The 16,652-nt window shown below is 31.4% G+C and overlaps 1 protein-coding gene across 8 annotated transcripts in view; it reads right to left on the bottom strand.

Annotated features, from left to right (window-relative positions):
- The window catches only part of LOC127736192 (multiple PDZ domain protein-like), a 158,733-nt gene that overhangs the window by 114,444 nt on the left and 27,637 nt on the right, over positions 1-16,652 (bottom strand). For 7 of the 8 annotated variants that reach the window (XM_052246770.1, XM_052246767.1, XM_052246766.1 and 4 more), the window contains 5 exons: positions 12,728-12,860; positions 11,128-11,286; positions 9,875-9,931; positions 8,465-8,708; positions 7,916-8,051 (listed from right to left, as the gene is read on the bottom strand). In XM_052246770.1, coding sequence (XP_052102730.1) covers positions 7,916-8,051; positions 8,465-8,708; positions 9,875-9,931; positions 11,128-11,286; positions 12,728-12,860 — 729 coding nt within the window. The remainder of the gene's footprint in view (positions 1-7,915; positions 8,052-8,464; positions 8,709-9,874; positions 9,932-11,127; positions 11,287-12,727; positions 12,861-16,652) is intronic. The other variant, XM_052246769.1, reaches the window with a different exon arrangement.

The following is a 16,652-nucleotide window of genomic DNA, read 5'->3' as shown; positions in this document are numbered from 1 at the left end:
ACAGGTAACCAAAAGTTACATGTAATATTTGTTATGTAATTATATTCAACTATTAAAGTGTTCTTACAACACAGCTGGGACATATTTTTTACTGTGGACAATAAATATTTTTTACTGAATCTGAATTTAAATGTGTTCTGGAATATATCAAATTTACACAATACTATCAAGAGGTGGATTTAGGGTGGTGGAGCAGGGAGCAGGGAGCCAGGCCCCCTCCCTATATGGTCAATATATAGAATTTTCAAATGTTCCACTCCTTATTTTGCCTAGTTTGGAGGCCTCCCTTTTTTGTCGAGCCTTCGACTTTAGTCGAAAAAGCAAGACATAGCGATCCTACATTCCGTCGGCGTCGTCGGCGTAGTCGTTGGCGGTGTCCACAAATATTCACTCTGTGGTTAAAGTTTTTGAAATTTTAATAACATTCTTAAACTATCCTTGATTTCTACCAAACTTGGACAGAAGCTTGTTTATGATCATAAGATAGTATCCAGAAGTAAATTTTGTAAAAATAAAATTCCATTTTTTCCGTATTTTACTTATAAATGGACTTAGTTTTTCTGCCGGGAAATATTACATTCACTCTGTGGTTAAAATTTTTAAAATTTTAATAACTTTCTTAAACTATCCTGGGTTTGTACCAAACTTGGACAGAAGCTTGTTTATAATCATAAGATAGTATCCAGAAGTAAATTTTGTAAAAAAATAAATCCATTTTTTCCTTATTTTACTTTTAAATGGACTAAGATTTTCGGCCAGGAAACAACACATTCACTCTGTGGTTAAAGTTTTTAAAATTTTAATAACTTTCTTATGCTATTTTGGATTTGTACCAAACTTGGACAGAAGCTTGTTTATGATCAAAAGCTAGTATCTAGAAGGAAATTTTGTAAAAAAATAAATCCATTTTTTCCATTTTTTACTTTTAAATGGACTTAGATTTTCTGCCAGGAAACAACACATTCACTCTGTGGTTAAAGTTTTTAAAATTTTAATAACTTTCTTATACTATTTTGGATTTTTACCAAACTTGGACAGAAGCTTGTTTATGATCAAATGCTAGTATCTAGAAGGAAATTTTGTTTTCTTCCAGTTAACAATACATTCAGTCTGCAGTTAAAGTTTTTAAACATTTATTAGATTCATAAACTATCCTGGATTTTTACCAAACTTGGACAGAAGCTTCTTACAATCAAAAGATAGTATCAAGAGGAATATTTTTATTGATTTACTTCCTCATTTTTGTTGAGCCTGCGATTAACAGAAAAAGTAGGCGAGACACTGGGTTCCGCAGAACCCTTACAAATTTTTTTAAATCCTGGATCTGCATCTGCTATCATCTGCAGTTTGCCCTGGTACATAATATGATATATGGATAAACTGATGTCATGTCAGTTACTGATTCTGACTTTTTAAAGTCTTCAATTACTTAAAAGTTTATCCATGGCAATCATTATTTTTATTTTTTGAATTTCAAAGGTGAACAATTATTTATCCCTCTTATTCAGGTGACAATTGGACGTTGTTATAGAAATATTGGAAATGTCAATATGATAATGAAAGTGGTAAATAAATAAATCGAGGCCATCATATTTTTGCTGAAGTCTACCAAAATCATCTATTGTTTAATAAAAAATATAAATTTTTACAATTATTTGCAAATTTTCCTTCTAGCAACAAAAACATTGCATCAATAAGTTGTAATGAAAAAAAACCTCATCCTCCTTCATTATGAAATATGTATATTACATGAGAAAACCAAAAATGTCCTCTGATGCCTCATCACAAATACATGTATAAGTAATTGACCTACTCTCTGTCTCTTATAATCAATAACAAGTTTTATTATATATACATACATGTATCTATTTTAGTAAAAGGTCATTTCAACTTATAACCAACATAACTGTGAAGCTTAACAAACTAAAATATAATAAATGTATAACCAGTCTACGCTAGGCAAAATTTATTCTCAATTTTTGTTTTGACAATTTGACTGCTACATGTATCATTGTTTAAGATATGAACATAAGAGAATACTTTCCAGCCTTTCAATCAACATTTAACATATTAAGACAAGAGTTTGCATAACTTAAATTCAACTATTCCAGAGTTAGACATATTGTATAGACACTTGTCTCTTAATTCAAACTGTCCTTGACCTGTAGAAGTATTTTGGTTTTTTATGTTGTTTGGTTGTTGTCTCAGTGATGACATACCAAACATCTCCTTTTATCAATAGAAATATATCTAGCTTCACATTTTTCTTCAGTAACATTTAAATTTCAATACTATTATCAAAAGGTTTTAATATATAATATACAACCAGTAAAAATATTATGGAGAAATTAAAAAACCTCTATCTATATGTGACTAAACCAAGTGACATAATAATCAACAGAGATTTTCCTCTATCAATATGTGACTAAACCAAGTGACCTAATAATCAACAGAGATTTTCCTCTATCAATATGTGACTAAACCAAGTGACATAATAATCAACAGAGATTTTCCTCTATCAATATGTGACTAAACCAAGTGACCTAATAATCAACAGAGATTTTCCTCTATCAATATGTGACTAAACCAAGTAACCTAATAATCAACAGAGATTTTCCTCTATCAATATGTGACTAAACCAAGTGACCTAATAATCAACAGAGATTTTCCTCTATCAATATGTGACTAAACCAAGTGACCTAATAATCAACAGAGATTTTCCTCTATCAATATGTGACTAAACCAAGTGACCTAATAATCAACAGAGATTTTCCTCTATCAATATGTGACTAAACCAAGTGACCTAATAATCAACAGAGATTTTCCTCTATCAATATGTGACTAAACCAAGTGACCTAATAATCAACAGAGATTTTCCTCTATCAATATGTGACTAAACCAAGTGACCTAATAATCAACAGAGATTTTCCTCTATCAATATGTGACTAAACCAAGTGACCTAATAATCAACAGAGATTTTCCTCTATCAATATGTGACTAAACCAAGTGACCTAATAATCAACAGAGATTTTCCTCTATCAATATGTGACTAAACCAAGTGACCTAATAATCAACAGAGATTTTCCTCTATCAATATGTGACTAAACCAAGTGACCTAATAATCAACAGAGATTTTCCTCTATCAATATGTGACTAAACCAAGTGACCTAATAATCAACAGAGATTTTCCTCTATCAATATGAGACTAAACCAAGTGACCTAATAATCAACAGAGATTTTCCTCTATCAATATGTGACTAAACCATTAGTAACCTAATAATCAACAGAGATTTTCCTCTATCAATATGTGACTAAACCAAGTGACCTAATAATCAACAGAGATTTTCCTCTATCAATATGTGACTAAACCAAGTGACCTAATAATCAACAGAGATTTTCCTCTATCAATATGTGACTAAACCAAGTGACCTAATAATCAACAGAGATTTTCCTCTATCAATATGTGACTAAACCAAGTGACCTAATAATCAACAGAGATTTTCCTCTATCAATATGTGACTAAACCAAGTGACCTAATAATCAACAGAGATTTTCCTCTATCAATATGTGACTAAACCAAGTGACCTAATAATCAACAGAGATTTTCCTCTATCAATATGTGACTAAACCAAGTGACCTAATAATCAACAGAGATTTTCCTCTATCAATATGTGACTAAACCAAGTGACCTAATAATCAACAGAGATTTTCCTCTATCAATATGTGACTAAACCAAGTGACCTAATAATCAACAGAGATTTTCCTCTATCTATTGGTGACTAAACCAAGTGACTTAATAATCAACAGAGATTTTCCTCTATCTATTGGTGACTAAACCAAGTGACCTAATAATCAACAGAGATTTTCCTCTATCAATATGTGACTAAACCAAGTGACCTAATAATCAACAGAGATTTTCCTCTATCAATATGTGACTAAACCAAGTGACCTAATAATCAACAGAGATTTTCCTCTATCAATATGTGACTAAACCAAGTGACCTAATAATCAACAGAGATTTTCCTCTATCTATATGTGACTAAACCATTAGTAACCTAATAATCAACAGAGATTTTCCTCTATCTATATGTGACTAAACCAAGTGACCTAATAATCAACAGAGATTTTCCTCTATCAATATGTGACTAAACCAAGTGACCTAATAATCAACAGAGATTTTCCTCTATCTATATGTGACTAAACCAAGTGACCTAATAATCAACAGAGATTTTCCTCTATCAATATGTGACTAAACCAAGTGACCTAATAATCAACAGAGATTTTCCTCTATCTATATGTGACTAAACCAAGTGACCTAATAATCAACAGAGATTTTCCTCTATCAATATGTGACTAAACCAAGTGACCTAATAATCAACAGAGATTTTCCTCTATCTATATGTGACTAAACCAAGTGACCTAATAATCAACAGAGATTTTCCTCTATCAATATGTGACTAAACCAAGTGACCTAATAATCAACAGAGATTTTCCTCTATCAATATGTGACTAAACCAAGTGACCTAATAATCAACAGAGATTTTCCTCTATCAATATGTGACTAAACCAAGTGACCTAATAATCAACAGAGATTTTCCTCTATCAATATGTGACTAAACCAAGTGACCTAATAATCAACAGAGATTTTCCTCTATCTATATGTGACTAAACCAAGTGACCTAATAATCAACAGAGATTTTCCTCTATCAATATGTGACTAAACCAAGTGACCTAATAATCAACAGAGATTTTCCTCTATCAATATGTGACTAAACCAAGTGACCTAATAATCAACAGAGATTTTCCTCTATCAATATGTGACTAAACCAAGTGACCTAATAATCAACAGAGATTTTCCTCTATCAATATGTGACTAAACCAAGTGACCTAATAATCAACAGAGATTTTCCTCTATCAATATGTGACTAAACCAAGTGACCTAATAATCAACAGAGATTTTCCTCTATCTATATGTGACTAAACCAAGTGACATAATAATCAACAGAGATTTTCCTCTATCAATATGTGACTAAACCAAGTGACCTAATAATCAACAGAGATTTTCCTCTATCTATATGTGACTAAACCAAGTGACCTAATAATCAACAGAGATTTTCCTCTATCAATATGTGACTAAACCAAGTGACCTAATAATCAACAGAGATTTTCCTCTATCAATATGTGACTAAACCAAGTGACCTAATAATCAACAGAGATTTTCCTCTATTTATATGTGACTAAACCAAGTGACCTAATAATCAACAGAGATTTTCCTCTATCAATATGTGACTAAACCAAGTGACCTAATAATCAACAGAGATTTTCCTCTATCAATATGTGACTAAACCAAGTGACCTAATAATCAACAGAGATTTTCCTCTATCTATTGGTGACTAAACCAAGTGACCTAATAATCAACAGAGATTTTCCTCTATCTATATGTGACTAAACCAAGTGACCTAATAATCAACAGAGATTTTCCTATATCAATATGTGACTAAACCAAGTGACCTAATAATCAACAGAGATTTTCCTCTATCTATATGTGACTAAACCAAGTGACCTAATAATCAACAGAGATTTTCCTCTATCTATATGTGACTAAACCAAGTGACCTAATAATCAACAGAGATTTTCCTCTATCTATATGTGACTAAACCAAGTGACCTAATAATCAACAGAGATTTTCCTCTATCAATATGTGACTAAACCAAGTGACCTAATAATCAACAGAGATTTTCCTCTATCAATATGTGACTAAACCAAGTGACCTAATAATCAACAGAGATTTTCCTCTATCTATATGTGACTAAACCAAGTGACCTAATAATCAACAGAGATTTTCCTCTATCAATATGTGACTAAACCAAGTGACCTAATAATCAACAGAGATTTTCCTCTATCAATATGTGACTAAACCAAGTGACCTAATAATCAACAGAGATTTTCCTCTATCAATATGTGACTAAACCAAGTGACCTAATAATCAACAGAGATTTTCCTCTATCAATATGTGACTAAACCAAGTGACCTAATAATCAACAGAGATTTTCCTCTATCTATATGTGACTAAACCAAGTGACCTAATAATCAACAGAGATTTTCCTCTATCAATATGTGACTAAACCAAGTGACCTAATAATCAACAGAGATTTTCCTCTATCAATATGTGACTAAACCAAGTGACCTAATAATCAACAGAGATTTTCCTCTATCTATATGTGACTAAACCAAGTGACCTAATAATCAACAGAAATTTTCCTCTATCAATATGTGACTAAACCAAGTGACCTAATAATCAACAGAGATTTTCCTCTATCTATATGTGACTAAACCAAGTGACATAATAATCAACAGAGATTTTCCTCTATCAATATGTGACTAAACCAAGTGACCTAATAATCAACAGAGATTTTCCTCTATCAATATGTGACTAAACCAAGTGACCTAATAATCAACAGAGATTTTCCTCTATTTATATGTGACTAAACCAAGTGACCTAATAATCAACAGAGATTTTCCTCTATCAATATGTGACTAAACCAAGTGACCTAATAATCAACAGAGATTTTCCTCTATCAATATGTGACTAAACCAAGTGACCTAATAATCAACAGAGATTTTCCTCTATCTATATGTGACTAAACCAAGTGACCTAATAATCAACAGAGATTTTCCTATATCAATATGTGACTAAACCAAGTGACCTAATAATCAACAGAGATTTTCCTCTATCTATTGGTGACTAAACCAAGTAAGATTGCAATGGTATATGCAATAAGTGATTTAGTATTCTTAAACGTTTTTTGACAATAATTTTCAATAAATCTTTTAGTAACTTTGACCTTGCCATTATGACCTCAACATTAATAGCAATCTTCCCCACGTTATATGTGACAATAATATTCATCCAAGTAAAGTTGCAAGTAGATATGAAGTATTTGAGTTAGCCTCTGCAAAGGAAAATGACTGACGGACTGATGGACAGATGGAGGGATGGACAAACATGTCTTCAGGACACCATGCCCTACTGATTACTGCCTTTCCATGTTCATTTCAATCTACCTTAATCCAAAACTTTAACCTTATATCACACTAATGGAGAGATACAGACTATTAAAACTTATATTTGAGCTAGATTTCAACATTCAAATTGTTCCATTTTAAGCTGTGACAATTTAAACATTCCTCAACAACAAATGACCATGACCTTGGATGATAACTATCAAGTAATGGCAATAAACTTATACATTTATTAAATATAATATAAATTCCATCCAATACCGAAATAACACAATATCATTTACTATTGTTGATTAGAGGATTACACTTAAGGCTGACAATACTGGGGTATAATGCATACTGATATCATACAGTATTTATATATTGATTGTATATAGATCTGGAACATCTGTTGTTATGATTCATGCAATACCTTCCATTTATTCCAGTCATAATAATTTTGTATGTTTTTTATTATGTACATTTCAGTTTAGATTAAAAAAAATGTCACTTTATCATAATTTTACGCAACAGTTTGAAAAACAAGTTTAATTTGCTTATTCATTTGATTTGAGTTTTGTTGGAAGGAATTTACTTCTCATTCAAACATACATGACCAAACATCACGAATAGGCTCTTGTGATAAGATTTATAAAATATAATTAGATTTTATATAAGCCTGACATTTCACTCAATAAATGTTTATATGCAAATTAATACAAGTACATATATGATGGTATTATAGTCTTTGAGTTTATTTAAATAAACTACATAAATGTATGATGATACTGCTTGAAAAAAAATTTCATAATGCACACATAGTCCTGATCATGCATGAAATGTTTGCCACTGGACATTAAGCAACCAACAATCAATCAGTCATAATAAACACCACCCTCTTCAAGGTAATTACCTGTTTGACCTAGACCTGACTCGTCTTCGGAATGTAAAGGACACAGGACCCCGTTGTAACCTTCTGAATTTAGCTAGTGCTTCTTTGTGTGTTAAACCTGTTACTTTGAAACCATTCACTTCCAAAATTTCATCACCTGAAAAAATAAAGCAATCTTATATTAAAGCACATGTAGTGCATAAATGTATTGTTCTTTTTTTTTTTATTATTATTTACCAATGATGCTGTACTGTCATATTTTATTTTGAAATAAAATACCTTTTATTTTGAAGGGAACTATAAAATTTTTCTTAATAAAAAATAACAACCTTGTCACTTTATCAAATCTATATTTTGGCAATAAAAATGTCACTTGAAGTTGCTCTTTATTTTTAACTTCATGATGTTTTTTTTACTTGCCCTGAGCAAAACACAATGGAGTAGGGGTATAATCATCCCCATTGATCTGTAAGACTTTAATACGAATTCTTAACTCCCTCACATGACTATCAAGATTTACAAATTCATAAAAAATACAATTAAATCCACAGAAAAAGTTTGACATTTTACCCTCTTTCATATTGCCATCTTCTGCTATGAGACCTCTTGGTAATATTCTCCTGACATATATCCCTAGATTTCCTTTCTCTGAGTCACTCCCGCCAACAATAGTAAATCCCAGACCTTTTCCTCTGGCCCCTTTGTTAATTGTGATGGTTTGTGGTGGGTCGTAAGTTTTTGCCTTCAGTGTCTGCTCTCTGATAGCACTCTCCGTTAAATTGTCCTCAGATTGGTCAGATGGTCTAGAGAATTTCTAAAAAGTCATTGAAATTGGTTATTCTTTCACTATCTTATCATTGATATCCAATTTTAACATTTACACTTTATAAAAATCCATCAATGTTAATCATTTCAAGATGATTGAATACAAAGAAAAATGTTTTGAATGGATAGTAGCTACGGTTTTCATTTCAGAAAACAAAACTGTTGCATAATTAATGAGATGACCAGGCACGCAAAATGCTATTAAATAAGAATTATTAAAACAAGTGATTTATATCAACATTTCAGCTTTTCTATGTTAAATTTTATTATATATATTTTATCTTGACAGCTTTCAAGCATTCTTAAAATTTTTATCAAAATAGTAGCTACTATAATCGCTAAAAGTGTGCTAGCAACTTGCTAAAAAAAAACAATTCTCCTTCCAATTAATTAAGTTTGCATTTGTTTCTACTCTCTGTAATTTTGTTTTCTTTACATTTAAGTATTTATTGCTGGTCTTGATTTTACAAAAATTTTATCAAAATAATGAATGTTCAGCATTTCTGATATTCCCTATATTCACATCAAGAAAAAACTTAATTAGAACAGTCTGAATTTGATCAAGTTACAATAATAAGAATGCTTTTCTTACATTTGTATTAGAAAGCAGTAGAAGAATCTTACATACAGATTTCAGTAAAAACTTCTATTAATCATACAAATTTTCATTCTTTTAGCTGTTCTTTGTATAAAATCTTATTCAGCTGTTGTTAAGACATAGTTTGATAGATCACTGACAAGCTTTTAGAAATCAAGCAAGCAATTGATGGCATCTAAAGTTATTATAGACTCAGACTGATTAAAAGCCACACACATTTCGAACAAATAGATTTATGTTACAATTGTCTATTGATCTCTGAAGATTTTAAGAAGGAAAGAATAAGTCGCATTAAAATGACAGAAAATTTTGTTTTTTAACAGTTTTCTGGAAAAAACTACTTTAAAACCTAAAACGATTTAAAGTGTTAGTAGAATTGAAAATATTGATTAAATAGAAAAGAAGAAACTTTTTATGTTTTATATACAAATAAACCAAGTAAATTAGTCATAAAAAAATCTTCCTCTTCAAAAGAGTTTGAGATGGTTAGTAGCATAAGAAGAAATATATTGTTGAAGTAAGAATTAATTAAACCCATTTATACAAATGTAACTCACTAAATCCTCTATTTTACTAACAACACTGCCTACAAGACTTTCGTCTGCGAAGATTTCCTGAAGGTGTTAAATAATCAAAATCAAAGAAAAAGTCATTTGTACAGAAGTTGTAGAAATACTTCATTATTCCATCTTAATTAAGAGCGCATTTGTTTCTAACCTAAACGATGTAAATGATTACGTGCGTAGTCGTTTAATCCATTTGTTTCTTACATTTTTTGGTCAACGTTGACATCGTTCACAGAAACGATGTACGCGCAAAATAGTCGCGTAGTCGTTGATCATTTATCGTTGAGACGTGTAAACGATACATTTGTTTCTGCATCCGTCATTTAAATAATTACGAGCATGTGTTGTTTTCGCAAAGTCCTGGTCATTCATTCCCCGCACTTTTACCTGTTTGTTTACAGTGCGTGTATGTAATCTATTTCTGTCTCACTACGTGGGGTCGATAAAGTTCAATGAACAATGTATTTGTTTCTAGCAGCTTATCGTTTACTAAAGGATAGTCATCGATGACAAAATTTCGGGTTAGAAACAAATGCACTCTTAACTTCTGCAGGATAAAATGGAATGTGAATAAACCACTTTCAAGTTATGTCCTTCACCAGAAAAGTTCGTCAATTATGTGCGCCTTTATGACGTCATTTACCAGATAGAGGGGATTGCCTTTATCCCTGCACTCTTAAAGTTCATCAAGTGTCTTCGTGATCCTCATTATGAAGGATAAACTAGAAATAATGTTTGTTCCGTAGGTACTTAATCACAATTTCCTAATGACGGCAGTGCTGATTATCAATTATAAGAATTTATTTAGGAGAATAATTCATACAAAATAGCATCATATTATATCAACCGCTCGCTCAACATGGAAAGGAAGTGATGATGCCCCCATGAATGATGTTCACTAAAACCAAATTTATTGACGGAAATGCAATGAACTTGAAAGTGGTCTATTACATAGCTCTCTATTATGTATGCACAAGTACTTTTTTTCTACATTTTATGTATGGTAAACTCTTTGTATGGAATTTTTTAATGTTTGTGTATATTTGACTTTAGTCATTGCATTGATACATCACACAAAGTTGGTTTTCATCTAGGTAGATTAATAGAATCCATTGGGTTTTTATAAAACCTACAATGTGCACTTATAAATGCAGTAATGACAGTCAAAACTTTCAGTAAAAATTTACTAATTTATTGTAAATGCTAAAATATTAAACCATATTAAACGTGATAAATAAAGTTACCTCGAATAATTCTTCCCACTTCATGACTGTACCATGTGGAGTTTCTGCTGTCAGATCTGGGATTTGTTGAGTCATATCAGCACTTCTGGTGGCAGGTTTGCAATCTTCTATGCTTTGTGAGCCACTGGACATGGACGGTAAGGTGCCGCTTCTTTTGATCTATAGAAAAACCAAGTTTATGATATGATTCTGATATGCAAGCTATTGTTTTCGGGTTTGATAAATTTTATAAAACATAATATGTATGTACTGGTATGAAACAAATAACATGAGGACAAATGCCAAACTTGTACCCCCTACTCTAAGACAAATGTTCATTGTCATAGGCACCATATTTAATGACAACTGAGTCATTGATAATATTCCTGAGGGGTATGATAAAGGTATTATCTATCAAAAATAGCACTTTACAAAATTATTATTCTATTTTTTATTTCCTTTTATTTGTTTAAATAATGACAGCAGTCACATTAGATAGCAACTGGGATTATCAACCATATTTCTCAGTATTTTATATTTAATTTTTGTCAAAATTTTTCATTTATATAAATAGAAACAATAGCAATCATATTCTATGTACAGTATTTATTTGCCCATAACAGGATTTTTTAGATTTTCTAATTAATTTTTTTGTCCAATCTACTTTTAGTAACAGTGGTGGCCCGAGTTGAAAGCAGTAGACTTAATGACAACTGAGTATTAATATTCTTGAGGGGTATGATAACGGTATTAACTATTGAAAATAGCACTTTACATAATTATTTTTCATTTCCTTGTTTAAATAATGGCAGCAGTCACATTAGATAGCAACTGGGATTATCAACCATAATTCTCAGTATCATATATTAAAATTTTTTGTCAAATTTTTCATTCATAATAACAAAAGCAATCTTATTTGATGTTTTATTTAAACAAGGTTTGCTTGTAATTTGCCCATAATAGGATTTTTAAGATTTTTTAATTTAAGTTTTTGTCCAATGTTCTACTATTGATAAAAGTGGTGACCACAGTTGAAAGCAGTCGGTTCATCAGTCACAATTCTAAAAGCATATAATGAAGGTATCATTTAGCCAAAGTTTGGTACAAATTAGCATTTTGCAAGATTATTCAGAATTTTTTATTGACCATTTTATTATTAGTAACAGGGGCAGCCATGTTTGACAGCAATTGGAGTCATGGAACATTATTCTCAAAAGATTTTAATGAGTTTTGCCCATTTTCTTTATTTTTTGTAATAATAGCAGCAGTATTTCATGGCTGTTGGCATTAACAACTGTAACCAAGTTAAAGTTCAATTGGCACAGCTGATCTAGAGAAGATTTATCAAAAGTTTATAACTGAAGACAAAGGCCAGATAATAGTGGATGTACTACATACCCACTGATTAGAAAAGACTTATGGCCAGGTATGCTAAATAATGAGTATTTTTGTTAACTAAGAAAAGTTTTTGGACTTGACTAAATGTATAAGGACTAAATATCATGTCTGGGGTCAGCCATAATTATTTCCAATTCCTGCCAACAGCATCTGAAAAGGACAGGGGAATGCTAATTAAAAACATAAAACAATTTCTGCTAATCCATAAATGTACTGTACATACTTTGGAAGCTACAACAATCTGCACTAGTTTAGGGGCCTGTCTCATTACTTCTACAGCCTCCTGGTGTGTTAAACCAATCAAGCTTTTCCCATTTATCATCAACAATTCATCTCCACGTTTAAGTCTTCCATCTCTGTTAAATAAAATGAATAAAAAGATTGAAAAAACATACATTTGACTTTTTATTGATAAGTTAGCTCTTGTTCTTATTTTATTAGAACAATGAATATTTTTTTACTTTATGAATTTCTATACCTAAGGATATAGTCGTAATAATGTATATCATATTAGATTTAAGTTTAGATTAAATCTAGGCATAAAGATTCAGATCTAACTTTATATGTGTACATGTTATAAAAACATTCACTATTGTGCCTTATTCTGTATGTTAGATATTCATAGGGTGACTTGAAAGCAATAAATGTAACACCAGTAAATCTATATATCCCCTCATGATAGCAAATAAATAAAACGATAAATTTTTCATAATACATTTTACATTTTAAAAGTTTAAATTAATTTACTTGAAAACCAGAGGCTGATGGAAGGGTGTCACCTGGCGCACATGACCCCCTCCCCCATTGAGGTTGGCAAAAATGGTGCCACACATGGAGTGCAATTAAACATTTTGATTAATAGTAGATAGGTGATTGCATTTCTGACAAAATTAAAAAGAAACTTTGCCAGTCAGCAGCTGAAAGCATTAAAGGGCATTAGCTATGAGATATAAAACTAGAGGCTCCCAAAAGCCTGTGTCGCTCACCTGATTCTACTTTGGTTTTGGAAATCATCTAAAAATAGATTAAAATCATAACAGATACCCTAATAATGATTGAGGCCAAATTTGGTTTAATATTGGCCCTGTAATTTAATCAAAAGCAGAAGACTTTTGTAAACTTTACAGAAATTACCTATAAATTCATTGAAATTGTAGAAAATGACTTTATAAGGACAATGGCAGATCAGCTACAAAGTAACAACACTTGGTCAGCACCTCAAAAGAAACATTCATACCATGTTTGGTTTCAATTCTTTAAGCGGTTTTCTAGAAGAAGACATTTGTATATACTTCCCATAGGGTCCTTTGTTAAACTAAGTCCCCGTTGGCAGCCATCTTGGTTGATGGATTTGCTACAAAGTAACAACACTTGGTTAGCACCTCATAGGGAACATTCATGCCATATTTGGTTTCATTCCATTCAGTGGTTCTTCAAAAGAAGACTTTTGTATGTATTTCACATAGGGTCCTTTGTTAAACTAAGTTCCCTGCTGGCAGCCATCTTGGATGATTGATTGGCTTCAAAGTAACAACACTTGGTCAGCACCTCATAAGGAACATTCATGCCAAGTTTGGTTTCATTCCATTCAGTGGTTCTCTAAAAGAAGACATTTGTATGTATTGTCCATAGGGTCCTATGTTAAAGGAAGTCCCCCTCTGGCGGCCATCTTGGATGATGGATCTGCTACAAAGTAACAACACTTTGTCAGCACCTCATAAGGAACATTTATGCCATGTTTGGTTTCATTCCATTCAGTGGTTCTCTAGAAGAAGTTCTCAATGTAAAAAGACGACAACGACGACGGACGCAAAGTGATGAAAAAGGGCCAGTTGAGCTAAAAAAATTAAATCTGATTTTTTTTTGTTCAATCATTAATGAAAGTGAAATAGTGAAATAATAATTCGCTTTTAGCAGCCAGTTTGGTTCAATTTTGTCAAAATAAGCTAAGAAACATCACTGATGAATTATTCACTTGCAAGTGAATAACTCGACCTCTTTGAATCCGTATTCATGTGACCTTCTATTTAAGGGTTACACATAAACTAGGCGTGTTCAGCTATTAAAGGAAAAGAAAGTCAATGTTGAAAGTGAAACAAGAGTAAGCCAGTTGGTTGACTGATTCAATCAACAAATACTCATTCTTATACAGGTAAAAACGATGATTAACATATGTGTTTAACCTATAATATGATATCAAACAGACCTAGAAAAATCCAATTGCACGTGTTCGTTTTCTATTTATATCTATTTATATTTATATCAGGTTATATGACCGCAAGCAGTCTTCAGAGGTCACCTTGATGGTTAATTAGATGGTATCTAGACTAAAATGCACAAGAAATGCTGATACATATTATCAAGTTCATGCATCAGAATTGTTTATTTTAGATTTTTTAGAATTAACATATACATTTTTGTAGATTATGAATTGAATATGGTAATGTGGGTCAAATTGGTGAACATGAATTTGACAGCCCCTTTAAGAAATGTAAATGCAACATGTTTCACTATTCAAGTAAAAACATTGTTGCCATTCAAGATTGTCTTTGTCTGTTGTGTGTAACCAGTTAGGAATATGAGAGTTTAAATATTGAGCTTTGGTTACTGAAAATATTGATCAGTGCAACAATGTGTCAGGATTGACTCAATGTATTATATAATAACACTGATGCAGGTGCATTATAATTTAAAATTAAATATTGATGTGATTGTTGACACTTTCACTCCGAGACATCTAAGAAAAATTTAATTGGAACAAATTTTGTAAATCATGTGTAACAATTTGCTCTGTAACTTCCTTCATGACTTTAAATTCAATTGAAATTTTTTGAAACGTTTTGAAATTTCGTATTGATGACACCCTCTGATAAAGGAGTAGAGGCAATAAGGCCCTTATTAGGCCCAAATATTACTGCAAATTTTAAAGTTATCATACATTTTCTTAAATTTGTCCTAACTAGACTAAGGTACAAGGTATTCAGAAAATAAAAACAAATCTCACATTTAACGAAATACCATGGCAACAAACCATGACGAAATTTGGATATTTTGTAAAATTGCTTGATTTTCCTTGTTTTTCATCAAATTTTAAGTATATTTTCGATTGGCAAAGTATGTGCGCACCCAAGAAACAACTTTATGTTTGGTGAGATTATGTCAATAGTTATGATAAAGCTTCTCTTAAATTATTTTGTTGTTTCTTGGCTGCGCACGATGTTTCCACAATGGAAATATCGATGGAAAACTGCATAAATTCTGTATTTTTCATTGCTATCGTGAAAATGCTACATATTATGACGTAATTGTGACGTCATCAGAAAAAAATATTAAGTTTTTCCTTTATATTTCTTGACGCTATGCATTTCCAAACATTATGTGCCAATTTGAAAAAGTTGTGTTGTGTTTTATTTTCTTGGGCCAAAACCGGGCCTTAATGCCCCTACTCCTTTCTGAATCCCCTATGCTGACCTATAGATGTCATGTGGTTTTTGGATTTCCATCTCACTGACCCCACATCTTTCTATTCATATGATAAAGTACTTAACCTATACGTATCAGTGATTTGACCTTGATTTATTGACATTCAGACCTGTTTAGTGGTAGGAAACAATTAAACTAAGTGTTTTAAATCTCTTTGAAAGAATATGAGGCTTTGTTTTGTTGTTAGCTGGTTAAAAACCTTGATTTCTCAGTGAAATTAAATAATATGTACTTTACTGAATGCATTAGATAAAAAAAATATGTAATATTTACACATCAGGAAGTGTATTTCAGAAATATATTCCCAATGGCAAAAATGTTTTTGTCTGCACTAGTATTTTATATAGATACAAGAAGATGTGGTATGAGTGACAATGCGACAACTCTATTTTATGTTCATTTTCCAACAATGTTCAACAAATTAGTCTTTTTTGATGTTGCTGAAATCCAGACAAAAATCCAATAGGTATAAATTATAGCCCATTATTGGCCCCAAAATTTGAACATTGTAAGTGTTGTTGTATCTGCGAAGTAAAACATACAAATTTAGAAATACCACAGTTTATAAAAAATGTACTAGCCTCTTTTATGGTTTGGTGCTGCCATAGTCAATGATTTTATAAAGTCATGTTGTTCAGTAGTATCTGAGAAAAGTGTGACAAAGT

This window comes from Mytilus californianus, unplaced genomic scaffold (genome assembly GCF_021869535.1).
Source record: "Mytilus californianus isolate M0D057914Y unplaced genomic scaffold, xbMytCali1.0.p SCAF_3, whole genome shotgun sequence".
NCBI classification, from domain to species: domain Eukaryota; kingdom Metazoa; phylum Mollusca; class Bivalvia; order Mytilida; family Mytilidae; genus Mytilus; species Mytilus californianus.
Note: the sequence above shows the minus strand (reverse complement) of the source record. Positions and strands in the feature narration are given on the sequence as shown.